General features: G+C 38.3%; 1 protein-coding gene across 1 annotated transcript in view; it reads left to right on the top strand.

The window, feature by feature from the left end:
• Nucleotides 1-24,081, top strand: part of SLC6A2 (solute carrier family 6 member 2) — a 79,263-nt gene that overhangs the window by 28,804 nt on the left and 26,378 nt on the right. Inside the window, exons 5-9 of the mRNA XM_074881784.1 lie at nt 13,310-13,448; nt 14,261-14,395; nt 18,734-18,837; nt 21,423-21,547; nt 22,289-22,401. Of these exons, the coding sequence (XP_074737885.1) occupies nt 13,310-13,448; nt 14,261-14,395; nt 18,734-18,837; nt 21,423-21,547; nt 22,289-22,401 (616 nt within the window). The remainder of the gene's footprint in view (nt 1-13,309; nt 13,449-14,260; nt 14,396-18,733; nt 18,838-21,422; nt 21,548-22,288; nt 22,402-24,081) is intronic.

The following is a 24,081-nucleotide window of genomic DNA, read 5'->3' as shown; positions in this document are numbered from 1 at the left end:
TTTCTCCTGTACAAATGCAATACTTGCCACTAAGCAAAATAGAATTGGACAAAAGACACAAATCTTCCCCGATGGACCACTTTTGCTTGCACCAACTTTGCCAGGGAATGGAAACACAGCAATATTCTGACAAAGATGACTGCATGCCAAACTGAGCTGACTTTAAGGCTTTAAAATAATCATTTGTTCACCAGGCTTGGCTTGTTTCTCTACTTGCAAAATATCTCAGAGCAGACCTCTGTTTGCTCTGCTGCTGCGATAGTTCAATGAAGTGAGATGAAGGACTGAGCAGGAGGAGAGCACCACAGTTGTAGAAAGACGGGCTTTTTCTAATTCCTAAGCAAAAGAGCATTCTGCAATATGGGCCAAGACAGGCAAAGGCACACTCAAATCAAACACTTGGAATCAAAACCAAAAAGGTATATAAATTCACAACTGAACTATAAAACAAAGATATCGATCTGTGTATAAATAATTGCATTATGGACCTCCAGGGGAAAATGGGATTTGATTAGGATAAAGAAAGGAGGATAGGCATCAAGGCTAATTGTATCAGCTGTTGAATTAATCTGAATAATCAATTAATGTTTCTGTGTTGAGAATAGAAGGCTATCAGGACACACACCTGCTGAGCAGTGAGTCCAACCCTGTAGAAACAAAGGGACACCACTGTTACCATAAATAACCTAGTGTGTGTTAGACCATGCCTGGCTACAGTAGGGATCTTGAGGTCTGTGTTTATAGCTCTGAAACATTTGTGGCTGCTATTTCTCCTCTGAAGACAGCACAGTGAAGGATCAGTAGTGATACACAAACTGTTGGCAGGGGTTTGGGTAAACTAAACTCAGTGCTTTGAAAACAGTAAGGGGGGGTTGAGTTCAAAGGAAGTCACTACAATGACAAATAATGACAGGTAGGAAATCTACTGCCCTTACAAAGACAATATATGATGTATTCATAACTCAAATGTAAAGACAGGTCTTTTATACCAAAAGGCTACATAGGCATGTAGTCAGTTAAAGAACCTGACTTTGAAGAGAACTATAAAAAATTATACATTCAGCATCTTCAAACAAAGAACCACATTATTACAGAACTTTTATTTGAACAGCATTTAAAAAAAGGTTTTCTTTATAATTTTCTTGTGCTTAGGCCTTTGTAAAGCAAAATGCAATCCCTATATTCTTGCTTTTTTCCTTTATGATATAAAGTGGTTCTGTGCATTTTCTGTTACCACATTATGCTTGGGGTATGATTTTGACTTTGTAGTAGGTGAGGTTGTGGTAGAATCTGTTCACAATGTTTTGATTTATTTCCACTGATCTGGGGAACAGCTCAATTTGTGATTCTGTCTGTACACTGAAACTTGAAATCTTACGGTTCTTTCCTCACCATGAAATAGATTCAAAGTGCAGTTTTCAGAAGGTAAGAACAAAAAGGGAATTTGACATTTCATTACACTTTGATCCCTGAATTTTGGGGCCATAATTAAGTCCCTAGGCCCTGTACTTATTAGCAACTAGATTATATTGCAAAAATGAGAAGAATAACCACTAAAGTAACACAATCTGTAACATCTGCTTTCTCAGCTGTAAAAACAGGGAATCACAAGGGGCATTATGTTCACTTATCCAGTATTTGGATTAGCTCATCAAGTCCAGCTGTACAGCTCAGGTGTGGACCCAAACTTGTGCAAAGTTTTAGTGTATTCAGATCCAACCTAATAAAAGACAGTCCAATTCAGAAAACAGTGATTCTTCTCTTATACCAAATAACTTAACTCGTTCCCGTGGTATTTTTACAACAGGGACAGATGAATTTTCTCATTATAAAGTTTCATGTTATGCACAACAGGGTCAGGAAATAGAAGTGATGATGTAATATTAAATTTGCATTAGTATAGTGGGTTTACAAAATGATGCACCATTTTTGGATGCAGTATGTTAAGTAATAGTTCAAGTAAGGGTCTTGACCGGCTGCATTCCCTCTGAAAAACCCTTCAAGTAAAGGCTGAATATTCCTTTAAGAATATTGGGTGTCCTTATACCATACTGGTATAAGCACTATAATAAAGTGCTTTATTACAGAACTTTCATGCACTGCTTGATAGACCGCTGAACTTCACCCAAGCGTTTGTGTAGGAATCACACCTGATTCTTCCCGGTAGATAGCCATTAGTCACTCTTTAATCACCAAATATTTGCCAGAGGAAAACTACAGTGCCTGATGGAATAGTTTGTGTCAGGTCAGTCTGTTCCTTAAAGCCAGAAATCCTAAATTATTGGCTGGATAGCTAATTGATCCTTCCTCAGTAATACTGTGGACGAGTAAGTGTTTTTAAGTAACAGCACCATGAAGACACTGGTTTCCAAATTCTATGATCATGTTTACTTTCTTAAGGTTTGTACTGCTATCCGGTGGCGCAAGATATTAGTAATAACAGAAACAATTACTTTTTGGGAAATAGATGGCAGATTTCAGATTTTGAGTTTTGATCAGTTATATAGAGAAACAAGGAAATAGAGCAGCTACTTTTATACCAGAAGAAAATCAAACTATGCCACTCAGACTTCAGTGGGATACCTATGGAAGCCCAGCCTCTGCACTAACATGACAATTATAATGATAATTAACATTATTAAAACAGGGATTGAAAACAGCACTAGCACTGGTGCCCACTGTAAAAATATCATAGAAACGATAGAAGCGATTTTGCCAGTGGAGGTGAAAATAAGTTCCATTATTCTCCTCAGTACTACCAAGAGATATGGGCGACCATCCAGTTTGGAGTATTTGGGGCCATGTTTTCAACCACAGTAACTAGCGCAACAAGAACTTGTTGGTCTGTGTTACTGGGATGCACTGCAGCTTATGGAAAACTTGTTAAGGATGCTAAATGTGCCCAAGCACTTAAGTCTTCAGCCTCAAGACTACATGGGAAGTGGGTACAGCTTGAACTTGGTTCTCCAGGTTGTACATTTACATCAAGAACATATGCAAACTTTTGCCTTCTGGTTGGCAGGCTGAACTGGAAGCAGGGAGGCCAAAAACACCAAACATCTATTTTGTAGCTGGAGAATGACTGAAAAGAGGAACTTCCAAAACAGGCCACAAGCAAAAAGCTGATGTGTTTACCCTTAAGAGAAACAGACATTTATCTTTGGGATGTGATTCCTTCACACAAAGCTGGCCTGACCCTGAATTTAGAGTAGATTATTTCCTAAAATCATGCAGCTGCCAGAGCTGACTCTATTTCCACCAGCACAGGTATAAACTGTAGGAAGAGGTGGGAGTACTGTGATGTGATAATTCATCTAATACTTCAAGAAAGGCACTTATATGTTCAACAGAAAGATGCTGATTCTCACCACTTACATTGAGTGAGAGAAAGGAAAACTTGCTAAGTATCTAGGCCAAATCTTTCAGCTGTCTGGTATTTGGTGGGGAGGGAAAGTAGGGAGAAACCTCTAAGCCTCAAGACTTGGAAGAAATCACTGCAGATTGCAATTTCCATGCCAAGGCAGTGACAGGCAGACTTTGACAAACATATTTGGCTTTTGTTTTCAAGCCTTAAGAGTTGGGCAATAATTCAGATTGAAGTGGTTCTACACTTAGGCTTTCTGGAGTGCTTCATTTTATTAAGTCTGGTTTCAGTTGTTGAGGCTTAATTCAGGCCTAGGTGCCACTGATGTCAATGGGAGAGTTGCTTACAACAGGAAGGAATGAGACCTCTACAATACTTCATTAGACATGGTTAAAATCAATTATAAAGTATTTATACACTGCAAACTTAGAAAAGCAAGTGCTCCAAGACCTGGTAACAACTGATACCCTTAGTCATTACTAAGATACCCTTAGTAATAGTCATAAGAGAAATCCAGTTAAAAATAAAATGTCAAGTCCGCATTTCTTTGGAGATGCACGTTATTTTAATTACTCCCCTCTTCAGTGATTTGGAATTAAACACAAAATGCAAAGGACCTTCTATCCTTTCAACATATGTTAAAATAATTCATTACAAACATTTTTGGAAGAACACAAGTGCATCACTGCAAAAATTTCCCCTATCTACTCCATATCACTCCTATTCAGATACTTTATCTGAATACAGGAATACTTTGTATTTGCTCTCTCCATTCTTGTGTCTGGGAAAAGGTTGTTACCATCTTGCTTTCATTTACGCTGACAATTAAAAAAATACCAGTTTGGAGAAACAAAAGCACTATTCTTCTCACGAGATACTCTGCCTGTAAAAAATCATGATCTGTTGGAGGAACAAATCCTGGCAATTTTTTAAACAAAACAGTGAAATTGTCAACAAATGTATTGAGCTATGGCTATTTTCCTCTGATAGTACTTTTTCTGAGGGCTTTAATCCATTCTTTCTACGTAAGAAATAAAACATGTTTTTACAGGGACATTTTCATGCCAGATTCAGTAAAGGAAATTCACAGAATTCGCAAGTCTGCCCAGCTGTGAGTAATTGCAAAAAGCCACCTAAGAACACGGAATAAAGACAGTATACAGTCATGGTAGTCTACATCTATCATATTTATGAACATAAATTTATGAGGAGTGTGTGAAGCAAGAATATCCTGAAAAAACCCTCGTTCTATATAGCAAAGGTTACTTTTATAGACCAATGGGTTTGTTCTTTGGGGTACAAGTCCTCACCGGAAATACCACCACAGACCAAAGGGTTCACATAGTCCAGTATCACGTCAAATGGAGTGACCAACACTATGTGCTCCAAAGCAAGATGCAGGAACCTGTCCCCATAAGACAATTGTGAAGCAACCTCTCCCAAAAAAGAGAAAACACCACTTCAAAAGTAAGCATAAGCAATTCTGCCTCTAAATGCTTATAAAAACTGAATCAGACAACAAGAACTAATGAGAGTGGATAGCCCTATATTCTGCTAATCACATCTGGTAAGAAAAGACTCTAAGCTCATGCTAAACATGATCAGCAGTTCTCAATGAAATACCACTTCCCTGAAAAATAAACCTCCACTGAATACATCTGAAGCTTTTTTAAGAGGTTTCTTCACGCGATATCCATACCCTATAAACTAATTAGAAAGTTTGTAAGCAATGAGAAATTAAGAATCTCTCTAGACATCTAGAGTTATCTTTTGCATCGTAATTGAAAGGAAAGTTGTCAGAATGTTTCTGACAGGTTCGAAGTTGGGTAGCAGTCATCTGTTTACTGCCACAATGACCACGCAGTCAAAGACTAACAATAATTCTGGCCACATTCTGTACCTTCACCCCTAGAAAATTCCCTAAACCTAACAGAAGAACTCCTCTGATTTCAGTGGGCTTAGAATCAGGTACATTATTAAACACTTTATGTGAGAAATTTATGGCCACATTGCTGAAATAGCAATAAGCAAGCTGCTTTAGATACCAATTCTATATTAACTGCACAGGCATATTTAGGAAGTGTTGGGGTGTATTGTTTACACATCCATAGTCTGAGACTAAGGTCTTTGCATCCCTATACATTGTATATTTACTTTTGACTGTGTTGACTTTTTTGGACTCAACTAAGTAACTCAATCTTTCTCTCTGATGCAGTGCACAGAAATTTCTGGTGCAAGTATGTATGTGCATAAAATAAAAACAGCTATTCCAAATATTTACATGTACAGCTCTGAAATTTACTTTTCATGTATGTTCACATACATTTGTTGACCATTTACTTACATAAAAAGAAAAAGATTTCATGCAAGTACAGTGGAGGTCAATCCATATAAGTGTGTACACATGTTCCTAGGCTTGGACAGCTTTATGGAAATGATTCCTAAACCTCAACATGCCCTCATGTAGCAAGTCCAGAAGACTGGAAGAATGATGACTTCGCCAACTTAAATTTGCAGGAGGGTTTTATGAGACACTACAAATGTCAGGAGCTGCACATTATGCTGCACGCAATTGGCTTGCTTTGTGCTAACTTGTAGGAAGAATTCTAACTGCTTGTCTTTACATACAGAATCCTATGTAGTTTGGTAGTACCAGGCTCTGAGCAATAATTACAGCAGCTGAGGTCAGTGCTGCAGCACCTTCCCTGTATTGCCTTGCATTTGAAATCCTGACAAGCAGAAGCAGAGCATCTCTTGGTGGAACATCTCCACCTGCACACATTGCTCAAGGCAAAGCCAATAAAGGTGTCACACAGAATTAAACACCCATTTATTTGTACTTGCCTCTCATCATGTTTCTCATCAAATGTTCTCCACAACACAGTACTGACACAGTGTCAACAGTAGCGTTTTATGTGTTGCTTTCTATAGGGGAAGTGTTTGCTCATCCAAAACTATCACATCGAAGCATTAATCTATGAAAAGGTTACAAACTTAACCTCACTGTGTAAAGGACCCAGCATTACAACAGATGTCAAACCATAAAGTGAGCATTCATTTGTTTAAACATGTCAGTGGTCCTCCGTTTGTGGCACATGGGCCTATTCCTATGGTTGACTTTCTGCTGGCAACTTTGCATCTTGCCATGCCGCTCTTTTGAAAACAGTAAAACTTCATGAAAGCTCAACAGCTTCTCTGGAGAGGCTGGGGATCTTCCTTCATGACCCTCCTGTCTCAGGCAGTGCCTGGCCCAGTGAGAATGCGGACTGAAACACCATTTAGCTTGCTGACTAAGGGCTGGGGCAGTTGGGAGCACATGTGCTCTAACTGCTTTGCCATGTATTCTCAAACAATAAACTTTTCTCAGGAGTTCAGTGTTCATTAGACCTATGGAGGGGTGAAATTCAAGCGTTTCCATTCCATCTGCAAATCTCAGTATAATGGGTTTAAAAGCAGATTTTTAAAATCTCTTTTCAGAGTGCTGTGCAGACTTGAATGTACTGAAGTGTGGCACAAATAGCAGGTGAGGTCAGAATTATTAAATTAATGGGAGAATTAAACTGGGTAAAGACTTCAGTGAGTTGATATAAACATTCTCAGTGAATGAAGAGTTTAGTCCTAGTGGCCACATATAGTTTCAGGATTATCATGAGTCAAAAAGAAATATCATTTCCTTCAGTATAAATAATAATTTATTATATGCCAGCCAGGATGCCACTGGTAAATTACCATTCTGTAAGCAATTCCCAAAATCTAGCTTGGAGGTCCATTACACAGCTTCATTCGCCAACACAAGGGGGAGCTGAAATATCTTGAGAAACAGAAAAGCCTGACAACAAAGGTGTTGGCAAAAGTCAACAGGGTACCTACCCTCTCCACCAACAGAGGTGGAGAGAGCCTGTCCAGCTGCAGCCAGCTGGCTGGGCCCGAGCCTCTCGCATGCCCCGCAGCGTGCTCAGCACGCGCAGAGGTGCGCAGCACACATCTGGCACCGCACACCAGGGCTCGGCACTGCTCTCCTCCCATGGTCCCGGCTGTAGGAGAGCCCTCTCCCGGAGGCAGGCCATCCTTCCGCGTTACAGGGATGCGTACCCAGAGTTCTTGACAAAGCACCCAAGCAGCTCGGACAGCAGTGGTTTGTATGGCAGAGCTGGGTCCCAGCCGGGCTAACCCTGTTGCACTTTGCTGACTTCAAGTGGAGCCACTCTGCCGTCTCTGTGCTGCACCCTGAGTCCCAGAACTAGTGAGGAGACACTGGTGTTCGACCTGCATGGAGCCACCTCAGCTCTGCAGGGTTCATACCACAAGGTCTGCCCCGCACAGCTGATACACACCTTGTGAACACAACCTGCCATTCAGACAGTACACTTGAATTTAAGCAGTGCTGTACCTGAAGTAAAAATACCTGCAGCCTGGCAAACTCTATGCAAAAAGAACTCTATCCACGCCTGCTTAACGCAGATAGCCTCGCCTTCCACAGATAAAAGAACTAACTGTGTTTTATACTTGGAAGAAAACTGGCAGCAATGACGATTGAACTATGGTTGCCCGAATATAAAACACAAGAGATGCATGTAGGAGAGCCTTCTAATTGAACACAATTATCATGCTTCAAATTGCCTTCTAAACTGAGAATGTAATTTGATTTCTGTAGAGTGCACACTGTATACACTGGCAGTTCTTTTAGCATCTTCAACCTACAATTTGCATTAAGTTTTAAATCATAAAAAACTAGTCTAACTACCAGAACAGGGAATAGAGCTCGGGAGACCAGGACTGTATCTATTTATATCTTAGCCAATTTGCTGATACTTACTGTCTGCAAGCCATTTGTGTTTGATCCCATAGAAGGGACTACTAACTTTTAGAAGTACTTGGAAGTTCTTAGAAATACTTAAGTTTTTAGAAGTAACTAGCAAGTACATTTGTTAGTTAACATACTAATTTGCTGACAAGTTGATGACATTTTTGCAGTCTGAATAAATCTGATACAACACATCAAACAACTATTTAGATGAATGACACCCTTCTGTTGATCACATCAAGTTTAGGCAAATAACTTTTGCCTTTAATAAAAAGAGAAAGAATAAGCATCATTTGGATTGAAACCTAAAGCTATAATTGATTTGAGAATGGAAAAATGAGGCCTACTCCAACACCTTTAACTTGATCTGTTTGTACAAAACCTAAATTTCCAAAATACAATCATGTGAATCTGCCTAGGGATGAATACAAAAGGCTCCTTAAAAAGTCCTTAGAAAGAACCAGTCTGACAAAAAAGTCTAGGAGAATTCTACACCCAAAACTGTTACCTCCTGTTTTTTGGTTATGCATTAAATGTTTTGGAGTGAACAAGAGTAATTTTCAGATCATGACCCTTGGCATTTATTTTGCCTTTGGTTTGGTTCCCTGTTTATACTCAAATACTCACCACTTCCATAAACAGTACGTTCTGAATTGCTCAAAGTGTAGACAAAGCAAAGGTTTATAATAATCCTTATTTTATAGATGGGAAGACTAAAACAGAGAAGAATGTAATGGTTCCAACATTACCTATTATTAGAACTATGACTGGATCCTTCATCTACTGAGTCCCACTGAGCAGCTGCCCCCCTGCCTCCTCAATAATTTGTCTTTAGTAGGGTTTGTGTGTGCATACCGATCAGCTGGGCTTCCTCTTGGCTCTTTGCAATCTGACACAAATGCTGCACAAAGACAATACAGAGACAGTGGTACCAACAAACAAATCGCCATTTGCTGATTTCAACGGAGGTGAACTACTTCCCTTTAGCTGAATGCAGTGTAGAAGTAAGGCAAGAATTAGTGCCAGAGTTATTGGGTGACTAGGAGAACCTACCCAGCAGAGAGCACAGGGAAGGAGAGAACAAGGAGAATCTCCCAAAGAGAGAAACCAGAATCTCTGAATGCAGCTTCAATCTGAAATCCCTTCACATTCCTTCTCCTCTTGCAGAAAGGCAGAAAGACTCTTGGGACCTGTATTTACAGTGATGTACAGTCTCAAAGTCACTGCAAATGTAATTTACATTCCCTTACATGGAAAACAGTCTTAGCATAAATCAGGCTCCTTTGCACAAAGCCCTGATTTAAAAAAGGGAATTTCTTATCTCTAGTGCATGTTCTTTGATTCTGGTGCTGTACTAACTCAATATTGCTAGAGCTCTGACTAGAAGATCAGAAAGCTTAAACAATTTATTAGCTCCTCTTGTATTTTGCTCAGCATAATAGGTCCCTGTTCTAGTTTCTGTCAGTCCCATCTGTTACTGTTTACTGTTAATCTTTCCCCCATAACATTTTCTTCTCCTCTTTGCACGTATTTCTCATCTAGTTTCATTCTTTTCTCAATAACAACAATCTGCAGGCAAAATACTATTTCTAGTTGTCTTACTGCCTCCAATTTTTCCTTACTCTTTGAAGAGCTCTCAGAGTTTGGAATTATGAGAGTTTATTTTGTTAACAGAATTGGACAATATCTTTATACTTATGAAACAAGAATCACTTTCAGAAGCTTTTACTTAAGACATTCTCAGTAGCTTTGGACATAATTTAAAGAAGTTGACAAACAACAGAGGCTGGTACTGGTTGGTGCTCTATCTCCTCTGGTTCCCTTGGCCATTATTCTGCTGTAATATCAAAGGCTGAAAATTCAGGTGTTTTGACCTCAGAGCTTCCTGATTGAGGATTCCTGCAGTATCTCTTACTTCACATTTTCCTCTTTGCAGCCAGTATAAGGGAAACAACTGAGTATAATCTAAAGGAGCCAGTCAGGGGTTTATCACTCAACCTGCCTTAGCATAGACAGGCTAAAACCATCACATCTGCTCCTGAAATAAGTATTCCTTGATGTGAAATAAGAATAACTGTGGCATAATTCAGCTAACTGGATTTTCTATAGCATCACTGATGTATGCTAACTTGGATGAACATGATGAATGCAAAGTTCTTTTCAAATTTGCCGTTCTCCAAAAATGACTGTTTTTCAAAGAACATTACAGATCTATATCCTTCAAACCAAGAAGGTTTAGTCTGTCTGTTACTTGGGCCACTACTTCTCTTTTCCATCTCTTCAGATGTCAGCACATCTTAACGTAAATTGCAGTCTAGCACTAGATCTTTTATGCTTTATGGTGCTGCTGAAACAGAAATACAGCTTCTAGTAGGTAACCTTTCATGAACTACTTCCCAGCCACGCTCAGAAAGGGCATCTTTTGGAAAGCTTCTATGACTTATCTTCAGAGGTCACAAAGAAAAACAAACAAAACAAAACAAAACAAAAAAAAAGAAGCAAAACCTGCCAGAATTACAGCTCAGAAACAGCAGCTGTCTATGAAGATTTCCTTGCTTAGCTGCCCAGTTACACAGCTGTTTTGACTGGTTACAGAAGTATTTTTCTCTTCCTATTTTACGATCCCTTGCCGTGATTAAGGGAGCAGAACTCTTGGAATGGAGATTCTCCTGAAAATCCTGGGAATCCCGCATTTGAAATGGCAGTTCTGGCAAGTGTTCCAAACAACAAGACACATTGCTAGCTGCTTCTTGGAAAGCAAACACACAAGGAAGCAGGCTTCTTTACATAGGAAAATATTTGGGCAAGAAGAATAAAAAGTTAAATGGGCACAAAGAATGCAAGTTCAGATTCAGTTCTTCCAAGTAGATATCTACATATAATAATCCAAAGGACTTTCTTTACAACATCCAGCTCTGATAGCAATAGCAGTGTAACTGTGCTAGCACAGATTGCCAAAACTCTCCTGGACAAATGTTCTGACCAGAAACCTGTGAAGCTTTTCCTGGTTATACTTATCATTGCCCAAGCTGGTAAGTTTAGAATGAAATCAGGCATCCCTGCCCAGGATTCCCTTACACCTGTGGATCCTCTAGCAAATTATACTTTATTAGCAGAAATACAAATAGCTTTCATTCACACTCTAAGCAAAAGTTGAATGAGACCTACCTATTGATTTACATTTAATTAAAGATAATAGATTTTTAGATGAGATATCAGTAAGCCTGCCTCTATGTTTTACTGTTTTCACAGGTAACAGCTATATTGTTATATAGCTATATTGTTGTATAATAAGAGTTAAACACCTCATACTTTCTAAATAGGAACATTCTTGAATATATGCCACAAACACATGGTCACTACCCTTTTAAAACCTCACTTGTTATTAGCCTTACAATGCAACAGAAACGGATCAGCTGCTTAATTTAGGAGGATGCTTTCTACAAGTATCTTTTATCCAACCTGGGATCAATCACAGAAACAAAAATACAACATTTCTTATTATACATGAGAAACTACAGAGCAGAACTATTACAATTCTTAGCTGATCCTATCTTGATGCTTTAGGGATCAAAAGGGTATTGTATGCAGCTCTCATATTACTAGATGGATTGTTCTAAGGGGCCTTTATTTTCCCAGCACGTTTCTACAGTTGTACAGAGACATTTTTCAGTTTTTCCCATTTAAGTTGACACAGGTTTGCGCTATCTTGGAACTTATTCAACTATCTCACCCATGTCTGACTTGATAAGTGCTTAAGTTAATTCTGAAGCACCATCTATCTAGTAAGAGATTGTATGGGGACAGCCAATGGGGCTGGAATTAGTGTCCTCAGGCTTTAGTCTCTACATGTCTGCAGTCATGCAAGGTAAATCACTCAGTGCTTCAGTCTCTCTAAAATGTAATTAACTTCATAAAATATGTCAAGGTCCTCCAGTGAACAGGGCTTCTTTGATTTGATTTGTTTGTACTATCGTGGTGCTAAGAGAAGCCAAGACAAAATCAACTTTCTATTTTACCTAGGCAGTGCATACCAAATAAAAGGTGATAGAGAAAGGGGAGGAAACAAGGGAAGGTCGTGACCATTTTATCTGGATGGACAGTGAAACACTTAAGAAATTGAATCCCTAAGCCATCATCCTGTAGATCCGATTCAGAACCAGGAGTTAGCTCTGCAATTCACCTCCAGTGCAAGACTCCAGCCGCAATGCCATTCCTCTTTGCAAACACAGCTTTCAGTAAAGCAAAATATTTCTGCCTTTTCTAGGTTGGTAAAAGCAGAGACACTTCAATAGCAGAGAACTGCGTTAAAGGGAGATCCACTATAACATCTCTCCCATATCCCTGTGCCCGTTGCACAGAATGTGTTTTGTCAACTCTAATTGTAGGTATCACTAGCCATGTAGACACTCTTTTCTACACTTCAATCCATTTCACTGTTTAGATCTCAAAAGAACTAACCTGCCCTGGTAAGCAACAGAATTTCCTCTGCTATTGCTCTACTGTCTCAATGAACAACACAAAGCACTATATCCAATTTAAATTTACCGACTGTTGCTTTTCCTATCCAACCACTTTTTTGCAGCCTCACAATAGCCTATTCAAAAAGAAATTGAAAGTAACTTTGGAACTGCTCAAGTTATAGGAAGCCAGCTGTTTGCTTTAGCTAGAATCACAAAATAATTTTGGTTGAAAGAGGTCTCTGAAGGTCATCTAATACAACTCCTTACACAAAAGCAAGGCTAACTTCAAAAGTAAATCAGTTTGCTCAAGGTTGCCCCTGGCCAAGTTTTGAAATCTCCAAGGATGGAGATTCTGCAGCCTCTCTGGGGATCTGTCCAGTGTTCAAGCAAGAATCAATGAATGACAAAATCCCAAAACGCTTCCAGTGAAGGAGAAAGTGCTATTGTTATGGCACTATGGTGCTAAACAGAGTCTGGTGGTCCACTGAAACCATAAAGGCATTGTGAGAAGCAGCACAGGACATGGTTTTACACAACAGATTTCAGTAACTGCTAGTAATGTCAGTAGGGCAACTACTACTGCAGTGCAGCATCCATTTCTGCTGCCCACAGGATGAGATGTGTAAAAGCCTTTTTCCCCCAGTGACTTCGCTTTGTTTCTGTGTATCTGGTATGTAGGCGAGGAGTTCTGCACCTGCACGAAAGCCGTGGAATCCATGACCTTGGCTTGCCTCGCTGGCAACTTTCCCTCTGCCTCTTGGTGGTGGTAATCATTCTTTTCTTTAGTCTGTGGAAAGGCGTGAAGACTTCAGGAAAGGTAGAGCTAATATTGTCCTTTTATCTCAACTACATTCTTTGTCTCCTTTAAGAAGTCTCCTAATTTTAGAAAGCAAGACACTAAATCACTGCTTCTGAGGATCCTCGGGGACCAAACCATGTGAGAGGCCTTCATATATGTGCAGTGGAAATACACAATTCCAGTTCAGCCTTTATTTTATGTTTTGCTTGTGTGGTGTTCCAACTGGAAATTTTATTAGCATATTATTTTCAATTCAACATTAGCAGTCGCATCCACAAAATATTTTGAAGGACTTTAAATTGTCTGAAATGTGCCTCCTATTCTTAGCCAAATGTACTAATGTTTCAATGGTTTAAGATGCTTTGGGTTTATTATATAAAATGCCATGACAAGGGAAATATTTGATGAAAGTAACTTGAAATTACTCTTTGACATCCCTCAGAAAACACCTCCACAGAAATTCTAGGGTTGGATACATCTGAAAGCTTTTTGTACATTTTCATGAAAGCATCTCCTAACATCAGGCAGTGACTGCACTTGTTTAGCAAATGAATATATAGCTGAACAACTAATCAGCAGTCTAACGCACACCGGTAATGTATAAGCACTCCAAGTCTTCTGTTTGTTAAAACTGTCTCCTACTGGTGTCTCTAAACATACATACATAAAGACTCATGATATATAACAGCATTTTCCCCCAAGACATCCTATAAAGAGCTTCTCCATCAAACTGAATGGACAAAACCAAGAAAGTGCCAGCTATATTTTTCCACACATTCTTAAACTTTCTGTAACAACTGATTAACCTTTGGGACCTCTGTTGTCTGCAGGTTGTTTGGATAACAGCCACGTTGCCCTATGTTGTATTATTTGTCTTATTAATACATGGAATAACCCTGCCTGGTGCATACAATGGAATAAATGCATACCTGCACATAGATTTCAGAAGATTAAAAGAAGCCACAGTAAGTGTACTCTTCTGCTCTCATTCCCTTGTTATTATTAAACCTCTTGTCCCTGTTATTAAAACTGAAAATGTTAGAGCTAATTTCTGAGATTATATAGCCACACTTCTGCTTTTGCTTAAGAACTGTCCCTGACAGTCTAACTTTCCAACCCTCTCCATGACAGCCTGAACCCAAACCGTTCTGATAACAAAATACCTGTACGAGGGCAGTTTCAGGTGTGGCAGTGCCTTTAAAAAGTCCATGCTTTGACTGTGCACCCTGTAAATTGCAGTATCCTTTATACATGAAAACTGAGTCATGCAAAAATTTAGTTCTCAAAAGGCTAAGAATCAAATCATGGTACTCCATATGAAGGAGATTCTCAACAGTGTGGTGTTATTATCTTACTATTGAAAGTAATGTACATTTCACTGTATCATTTAACAACACTGCAAGAGAATCACTAACTACGTCCAAACAAATTCAATTTGTGGAGTACCTTGGAACTAAGAATTATTTCATCCATTGTAAAGCAAGATCTACAAGTATACTCACTAACTTATGAAGTTACCAGCATTTCACACCTACGAAGAACAATGATCTGGTGACTACAGAGACATCTTACCACTATGCTATTCTAAGAATATAATAAATAATTTATAAAATGGATAAATAAAATAGTTTATAAAATGGATATTTATAAATATCTGTGGATGGGTCATGAGGCCATTCAAACGGTTATAAAACTGAAAAGTGAGGACATAATTCTACTAGAAGGAAATGAACTGTCTTGAAAATTTGCAGCTTTCAGAGATGTCTGTAGTCTGTACATAGTTGCACTGTACATTTCCTGTGCATCCTATCTTGATTTTTTTGGAATAATTAAAAACACTTTGGAGTGTTAGAATACAGACGTATTTTATATACTCTTAGCAAAACAATCCTTCCTTGGTTTTGTAATACTAAGTTTGGAAACTGGCATTTCTTCAACGGAAGTTATCACCAGAACCCAGACCCCATCTCTATTTTGGAACAGTCAAATCAAATTTCAGACATGGGACTTTCATCCACCTTTGTCACCAAGGCAGTAGCCACCTCAGTAATTCACATTTATGCATACACATAAATACAAAGATGCAAGGAGGAACAAAGGAGGTGCTTAAATTTTTTCTTATATATTTTAAGTGCTGTTTGGAAAAAAACATCACAAGTTCAACTAGATGTCTATGGAGCTGTGCCAGCTTGCATCAGCTCAGAATCTAGGCCTCCATAATCATAGCTGCCTTCTGCTTTTGGAAGGATATTCTGTGCACTGCTCTTCCTTGGCTTAGTATTTCTGCAGCTGCTATTTGGATGACCCTAAAGTTATTTGTTTCTAAGATTAAATTTTTCAGACAACAGAAAAAAGGAGTTGCTCTAGAATAATAAGAGACTAAAGATCAGTCATAAGGAGAAGTTTCACGAACTGCTTTGTCACATCAGCCTTTCTCCTGCTCGGAGACTGGGATACCTGCTGCTGCAATAGGCTTGTGTGTTTAATCTCTCTTCTCAGGCTCCAGAGAATAGACTCCTGCTTCAGTTCTATGTCAACACACCCTGAATCTTTCTGATTGATGAATTTTTTTTCTCTCAGATGAAGAATCTAAGAAAGAAACATCATAAGTCACAAACAGTAATGACCTACAGAGGGCTCTGCTGAAAGATGTTAGAACATCCTGATCAGTGTCAAGGTCTGCCTCATTTTATAGGGCCACAGCACTGAGCAAGCCCTGAGACACCTCAATTTTCAGGTATATTAAATCCACAAAGGGTGTCTCTATAAAAAGGAGAGAAGGATAGTCACCTGAGGACCTCTTAACTAGACCAATGCCTAGCCATGTTCCTTGCTGAAAGTCCAGGAGCTACAAAGTCCTAATACTCTTCTCCACTGCATAAATGGATACATTAAACATCTGTGTAAAACAGCAGCTACACTTCTGTTCTGCTAAAGGAATCAGAGTTAAATACAGAGTTAAATCAGACATGAGGAAGTCACTTGCTCTTTCATACGCTTTAACAAGCTTCCTGAAGATTATATAACATCTGGGGGTGCACACAACGTTTCCTCTCCACACAGCACAATAATTCTTTAAATCCACATACACAAGAAAGAGTATGCACAAAAGTTATAATGGCATAAACAACTATGAAGAAAGCTGGAAAGATTGATGACTGTCTCCCATAAAATGTTTTTTTATTTAATTTTTTCATTTTTAATGCATATAAAAACAATACCCTACCATAAAATATATTAGACTATGCATCAATCAGAAGCCATTCAGCTGAAGTGAACAGAGAACATGAGCATAAACTGCAGAAGAACCAGTCCCACTTTCTGTTTCACAGCCTGCTTTGTTATAGCAAAGGGAACGTTTTGCATTTAATCTTAGTTCTGCTCTTTTTTCCCTTCACCTTGATCTTCTCAATTTGTTTCCTAATCAGCTACTATGAGCCAAGACTCTTACGAAACAGATATTTAAGCATATGCATAACTCCTTTGGTAAGCAGCAGGTGCTAACCTCTTATTTGAATCAATAAGACTTAAGCACATGCTTAAAGGTGCTTGAATAGTAAGAAAGGGAAAGTGTAATGAGTGCAACTCCACACAAGACACAAAAGAGCTAGAGAACCAATGAAAACAAGTGCCTTATGGTGGCAGCATGCAGATCTAGTTATAGTTTAAGCAAAATTTATTTTAAAAAATTTCAGGAACTTCATTAACAACATAAGTTATGGGAAGTTTTAGAAAACAAGAAAAATTATAGGAAGCTTTGCATCCCTCCTTCTGCACTCTTACTCTTCAGAGAGTACAACCCTATTGGATCTCAATAGATCCATATTGGATCTCAACCTTTGTGGGGAGACAGAACATTCAGATGTAACTGGGCATATAAAATGAATGAGCAAGAGATTACTTTTACAGGACTGGTTTGCTATTTAGTAAAAGAAATCCATGATACCTAAAAGCTGTGTATGAACTGCAATTTGAGAAAAATCATATTCACCTATCCACTGTTTTGCAATAAACACGTGATTGTTCTTCATATTATCTTTCAAGTAATTAACTCTCAACAGTTCATAAAGTTAAATTTATCTACAAATCCAGAGTTCAATAAATGGTTCACAGTCTTCAACAGGCAGTAGTTGAAAGCATCTATCATCTGTGTTGAGAAAAAAGTAGATAACGAACGTAAGTGCTTTCATATATCTTGTTAGGATGCGATAAGGCACTCTTTCTTTCCACTGGGCCAAATATGAAAGCTTAGCATTAACATCCCAATGCAGATGGAGCTCATGAGCTGCTTAGATCTGGTAGAAGGCTGCTGCTCAATAGATACATTGGATATCATTTTGTAGAGATGGATGGAGATGAAATCCAGTGCTTTCTGCAGTCTTGAGCACTTGGCAGATTTAATCAAACACTGAAGATCTCATTTTGAGAAATGCTGAGTATTATTCACTCCATTGACTTCATTACCCTTTTTGAAGATGCTTGTTTAAATATCTCTGTTAACAACTGAGTAAGTGAAACCCTCATTAATCAGGGTAGACTATTTTCAGGCTTCTGATTCAGGAGACCAGCACTGTGGCATTGCTCCTGACTGCTGTCTGCACATCTTGAGTGGATGTTGGGCTGGAGGGCCACTTTAGAAAATGTTATCGCATTAAAAACATGTTTTCCCTAGTGGACAATTCTTAAAATGACCAAACTGCATTTAAACTGAAATTTAGAGACTAGCACTGGAATAGCTCCTTCTCCAACTAAGTGGGAAAGGTGACAGATAACCTGCATGGTTCTGTTCACTGCATGTCAGTCATGCTTCAGCTTCTGAAACAAGAAAGTATCATATAAAGTGTACTAATAGTCACATGAAGAAAGCTCTCTTATGGGAAAGAAAATGTCCTGTAACTCTTGACCCATTAACTATTTTTAGTTTTCTGGTTGTACATTCCAAACTAACTTGGAACAAGAACTATTGGAAGTATTTTTCTGTCACCCGGGAAAAAACCCATGTAATCATTTCAGTACTCAGTAAAAGCTCAGAAGTGCAGATCCAACCGGTACACCCCACTGGGGTAGCATTGCATGCACTGAGAACTTGCCCACTGCTTCAGCCCTCACCACTTCGGGTTAAGCCATTCCAGACCATGACTGTGCTCCATGTGACATCTCACAGGGGTTGAGAAGCACTAACACCCCCATAAGCATGAATGCTGATCATTTTTCAAAAGCCAGCTGTCTTGTACACTTCTTGCATTTCCCTGATTTATCTTTTGGACTGAATTGACACTGACAATGTTGGTGTCATTATGCAGGTATGGATTGATGCCGCTACTCAGATATTTTACTCCTTAGGAGCTGGATTTGGTGTTTTAATTGCATTTGCCAGTTACAATAAGTTTGACAACAACTGTTACAGGTAAGACAGCCTATTCTTTCATTACTGCTTCAGAATGATACTATTTTACTCTAACTGCAGCTGGAATAAGTACTAAGCTATCTTTTTATCTTCAGTCATTTATTAATGATGGCGGTCAGTCTTGTGTAGACATAGCAACCAACCCAAATCTCGAAATACTGTCTTCCTTACTGAAATTTTAGTAACAGGAACCTGCCAAGATAGCTGCTGTACAGCAAAACAGAATGGGATTGGGTTAGGACTTTAGACAGCTGTGTAAACTGTGCTTGTGTTTGCCTTTCAACAGTACCATTAAGTGCAACAGTGAACACAGGATGAAATCTTATTGGGCCAGGAACTAAAAGCAGAAGGATTCCAGTTTCCAGAAGTGTTTCTGTGCTTTGGGATTATATTGCTGATATTTTATGTTAACCTCCAGTTTAGGAACGCACTTTAAATCAAGTCAGTTTGTCAGTGTTTTGCTGAATCACCGCCATGGAAAATCAACCAGAATTGCTCTGCACCTTCTGAGAACTTCCAACTTTTAGAAGTGTTGTTAACATTCCATTGTGGAATGAAAACAAGCATCGCTTTAAATTTTCCCATGAAATATAAATTCAGAAAGTACATGTATTATAAATACATTGTGAACTGAAAGATGGCAAAAAAAAATTTAAAGTGAAAAGGTACAAGAAAATATATAGATTTGAGCTGCCTTAAACATATTGAAAGCCAAAATCATGGAATACTTCCACTGACTTCAGAGAGCTTTGTATTGAACCCAGAGCAACTTTAGTTTGCCAGCTGATTATTTGCAGTAGGTAATATAACCAGATTTGAGAACCCCTCAGTTAGAAGGCTAGCCATAGCAGTCTTCCAAAATAACATTTATAGCCTTCTGCAAATAATTGTGCATTAACCTCATAACAGCTCCCTACATAATTGGGGTTTTTCTGTATTAGAATTTTGCTCTGAAATGGAAAAAAATCCACTTGAAACTAAGAAAACACCACAGACTATATGTGAAATCATATTATTTAGTTCTTAGCTTACTATATTTGTTCAATGTTGCTTCATAAGCCTTGCCTTCCCTGTAAGAGTAATCTGTAGTTTCATTAAATACTGTGTTTTAGTTCTAACCAGAAAAGCAAGCTTCAGTTCACTAGCATTTACAACACTCACAAATATCCTTTGGTCAAATAACTCTATAATGTGCTGACATATTTTGTACAAAAGCCTTTCTTGAAAACAACAAACTGAAAATAGTACTGTTTCCAAATGAAGGCCATGACTCAGCACTGTACTGTCCCATCTATGCTTCAACACACCTTCCCTGAGAGGAATAGTGTCAGTAATGTAGGGTAACAATAATGAAAATCAGGGCCAGAAAATATGAAAATCTGTACTTAAATTATGACCTAGTTCTACATGCAACGTATTGAGAGCTATCTCAGCTCAGTTTATGAGTTAAGTATCATATAATCCAGTCACTAAGTGAAGAGAAGCACTATTCACTGGCATAAGAATGTTTTTGAATTGTGGGGAGCAAGAATTACTGTTGCCATCTTATCAGTGACAAATACCTAGCAATTTCTTCTTTAATAACTGAAAAGAATTTGAGTTTATGGGTCCAATCTGGTGTCTCTTGATCCTGGAGCCTCTACCCAGGAAAACACTTTAAGAATTGCAGGACATAAATTCTTCAATGTTATCAAAATAATGTGAGGAAGGTAATAAAATTTGGGGTATGGCACCTATGTTTTTGGATAGTGTAACTGATGAAAGGTAATCATATTTTCTTTCTGCTTATTAAAGCACTGTTTGGCATTACTGATGTTCACAGAGTCACATCCTCTGTTCTAAAGGTCACATGCAGCAAAAGATTACATACAAGACACTGTGCAGATTAGGTAGACATCTAAAGATGTATGGCCTACTTATCTTCAAGCTAGGTTTGGTAATAGGGATTATTAGTACCCAGGAAAACTTGTATATCTATCATAATATCATGGCACATTGATTAAAACCTTAACTTTGTACAATCATTACTATATTATGCACATGGGATAATATTTAACCTTTAAACTAAATTCACTATTGTAACAATCTGATAAAGAAGAGTTGTATTTTTTTCAGAAAAGCCTAGCCGACTTCACAGATGAAGGGACCTCATTGCAGATTTAAGGATGGTTATCCAGTGCCATCTGAGTGGCAGCACAGTTTGCTAAAAATGCACTCCTGGAGTTGTCTGAAAATACTCCTGAGAATATCTGCTCACATGAATTGATGAATAGTAAGGCTCTTTCACTTCAGGCCACTTTCTTGCTATGTTACATCTACCGGCTAGGAAGAGGACATTACTCTTTAATATCTTAATATTTAATATACCTTTGTTGAATTTTTTTGAACAGAACTCAGTTTTAAATCAAAATAGTAACCAGCAGTAGGTAATTTCCTAACATAGTATGCTGATACAAGCTTTTGATCATCAGGATAATTGCACAACTAGCAATTTCACAAGAATCTTCCTATTGCTATAAGACAATCCCCATCTAGTTCTTAGAAATGTTTTTTTTTCACTGGGCTGTTCTTCTCTCCATCATTAGGGATGCTTTGCTGACTAGTACCATTAACTGTGTCACAAGCTTCATCTCAGGATTCGCAATTTTCTCCATATTGGGCTACATGGCTCATGAGCACAATGTTAAAATTGAGGATGTAGCCACTGAAGGTAGGAAGTTAGTTTTCTACTAGTTTTACCCCTTTTTGTCCACCATTTCTTTGCAAATATGTTTATATTCATTTCAAACAAGTGTGTGAAAATCTCATGGAAGTGACCTGAATTAACTAAAACTCTGTGTGTAGATGCCTTGCTGAAATGTGAACTCTAATGGTATTGATTCATCTTGCCTCTACTGAACTGAGGTTCCGCAACATCTTGCCCCTCACAAGTTTAGCCTGTGCACCAAACAGGCATTTACCACTGCACAGTATCTTACAAAAGTATTGCTGTTCAGTGCCATTGGTTACTGTTTTGGATGGTTCTGGTAAGCTTACTGTAGAGTCCTTTTACTAGTAACAGGTCACCCATGAGTTCAGTTCCTGTATCTCTCATCACATCCAAGAGTTCTCCTGCCACACAGTGGAGTTCACATCCACATGGTTCCTTCTCTACTACATAGCTGAAAAATAGCTAGTAAGGTTGCGAATCCCATAAAAGGTTATTAGAAGTGGAAAAGAATGGGATATATTAATTTTTTTAAATACAAAACTGTCATGAGTATATTATTAAAGTATTTTGGATATATTTTTGGTATAATGCAAATTTTGTTCAAACAGCTTCTCAGACTGTGATGTGGACTGATGTAAAAGTCAACTTAGTCATAATTTATCTTATTAAAATGAACACTTTTGTGAAGCTAAGAAACATCATTTAATAATACTTTTTTATTCATTTTCTTTTCTATTTCAGGAGCTGGGTTAGTTTTCATCCTGTATCCAGAGGCAATTTCAACTCTTTCGGGATCTACATTTTGGGCTGTGGTATTCTTCATCATGCTCCTTACTCTTGGCATCGACAGTTCTGTGAGTAGTTTTCCTTCTAGCCTTGACATTTTCCCTTTACTGTTACAGCCAACATACCAATAGTGTTACTCCTGGCAGTATATTTAAAGACTCAATATTGAAGAGGTTTAGGAAAAGATCAAATCTTTTACAAGACAGCAAATAATTACCCGCTGCTTTTTTATGATCTTACAGAGGGGCTGTTCATCAACAAGTCATTACTATTTAAAGGTATGACCCAATATCACTGCTATTACTACTACAAACCTGAAATAAGGTTTTGGAACCCTACTTGCAAAACACAAATCACAGTAAGAGTAGAGTGGTTTCTAGAAGAGATTTTTACATGTGCTGAAATTCATTAATCTGCTCAAGATAGGCAATGTCTGAAGGTAGCCTGATTTTCTTTCTACAAGCAATGATACAGAATTTCCTGTAAATTTAGTCATAATTTTAAAATCACGCTAGAATATTTCCATAGTGGTTTCATTTTACTACTATCTTACTGTAAAATGTCTAGTCTAACAAGTGTATTTGCTCTTTCTATAATGTGATGACTTCTACTGTCACAGAAACTTCAGCCCAGAAAATATCCCAAGTCCCCTAACAAGTTTTGTACTGCTTTGCTCTTGCCAAAGAGGCACCAAGACATCCTGTTATATTTAGCTTAAAGGTTAATTAATTTCTAGAAAAACAAAGAGAGTCTTTAAGGAATAGTGAACCACGAACAAACATTCAGCATTGTTAGTAGAGTAGGGGTTTCTTACTGTTCTAAAGCATAGAAGTCTCTTATGTAGTTCTGAATGCACAGAGCCAATCTAGGAATTTCTTGCTAGAAATGGCAAAACCCAGTGTTTCCATTGCTTAAAACTTCAGGAAACTTCATTCATTTTCAAAGACAAGAAAGGGAGAGAATGACTTCTGAGAACATCAAATGTTATCCCACCTTAACTGCAGGGCACTCACTGATGCCCCCCCAGACACTAGGAAATACAAGCCTACACTAGGTTTTGGGACATTTTACTCGTGAACATTAGTGACCTTTAAAAAATAATAGGTCCACTGCCCCCAGCAATTTGGCTCTAGACAGAAATCATTCAAATTCTAGAGAGATAATTCTCTGCTACTGATTTCAGCCAGAGACGTTGGTTTCATCAAATTCTTATAGGAAATGGACAGGCTATGTCAGCACCTGCTAACCAACTGTTGTACTGCACCAAGCACTCCACGTCTTGCCATGATCTTTCAGCACCAGAAAAAGCATGGAATCCGGCCTCCTCAAATATTAAATAAATTTATTTATTACAACAGGAGACTGGAATTCATTTTCACAACTTCTTGGTGGAGGGGGGGGGGCCAAACGCTTTCATTGGTGGAAAGAAATTCATAACCACCTACATAACCCAGCAATTTCAATGAAAACTTGGAAAGTATCTTTCTATATTGCAAAACAATGACTAATGTTCAGCATTAACTTCTAGAAAACAAAGTAAAATTCTTTCCTGTTCTCAACAAAAAACATTACGTCAAGCTTCCTATGTAGTAATTCTTCCAGGTCTGTAAAGATTTTTGTCAAACTGGATATGGTTAATCAATGGCTAAACTGAATCTTTGTTCAGTACATTTCCCCTAGGTGCTTGTTGTGTCTGTCTTTATATTAGAAATCTCTCAAGGAGTGTGGTTACTTAATCTACCACCTTT

Source organism: Strix uralensis, chromosome 12 (assembly GCF_047716275.1).
Source record: "Strix uralensis isolate ZFMK-TIS-50842 chromosome 12, bStrUra1, whole genome shotgun sequence".
Lineage (NCBI taxonomy): Eukaryota > Metazoa > Chordata > Aves > Strigiformes > Strigidae > Strix > Strix uralensis.
This window is presented reverse-complemented; position numbering and strand designations above follow the sequence as displayed.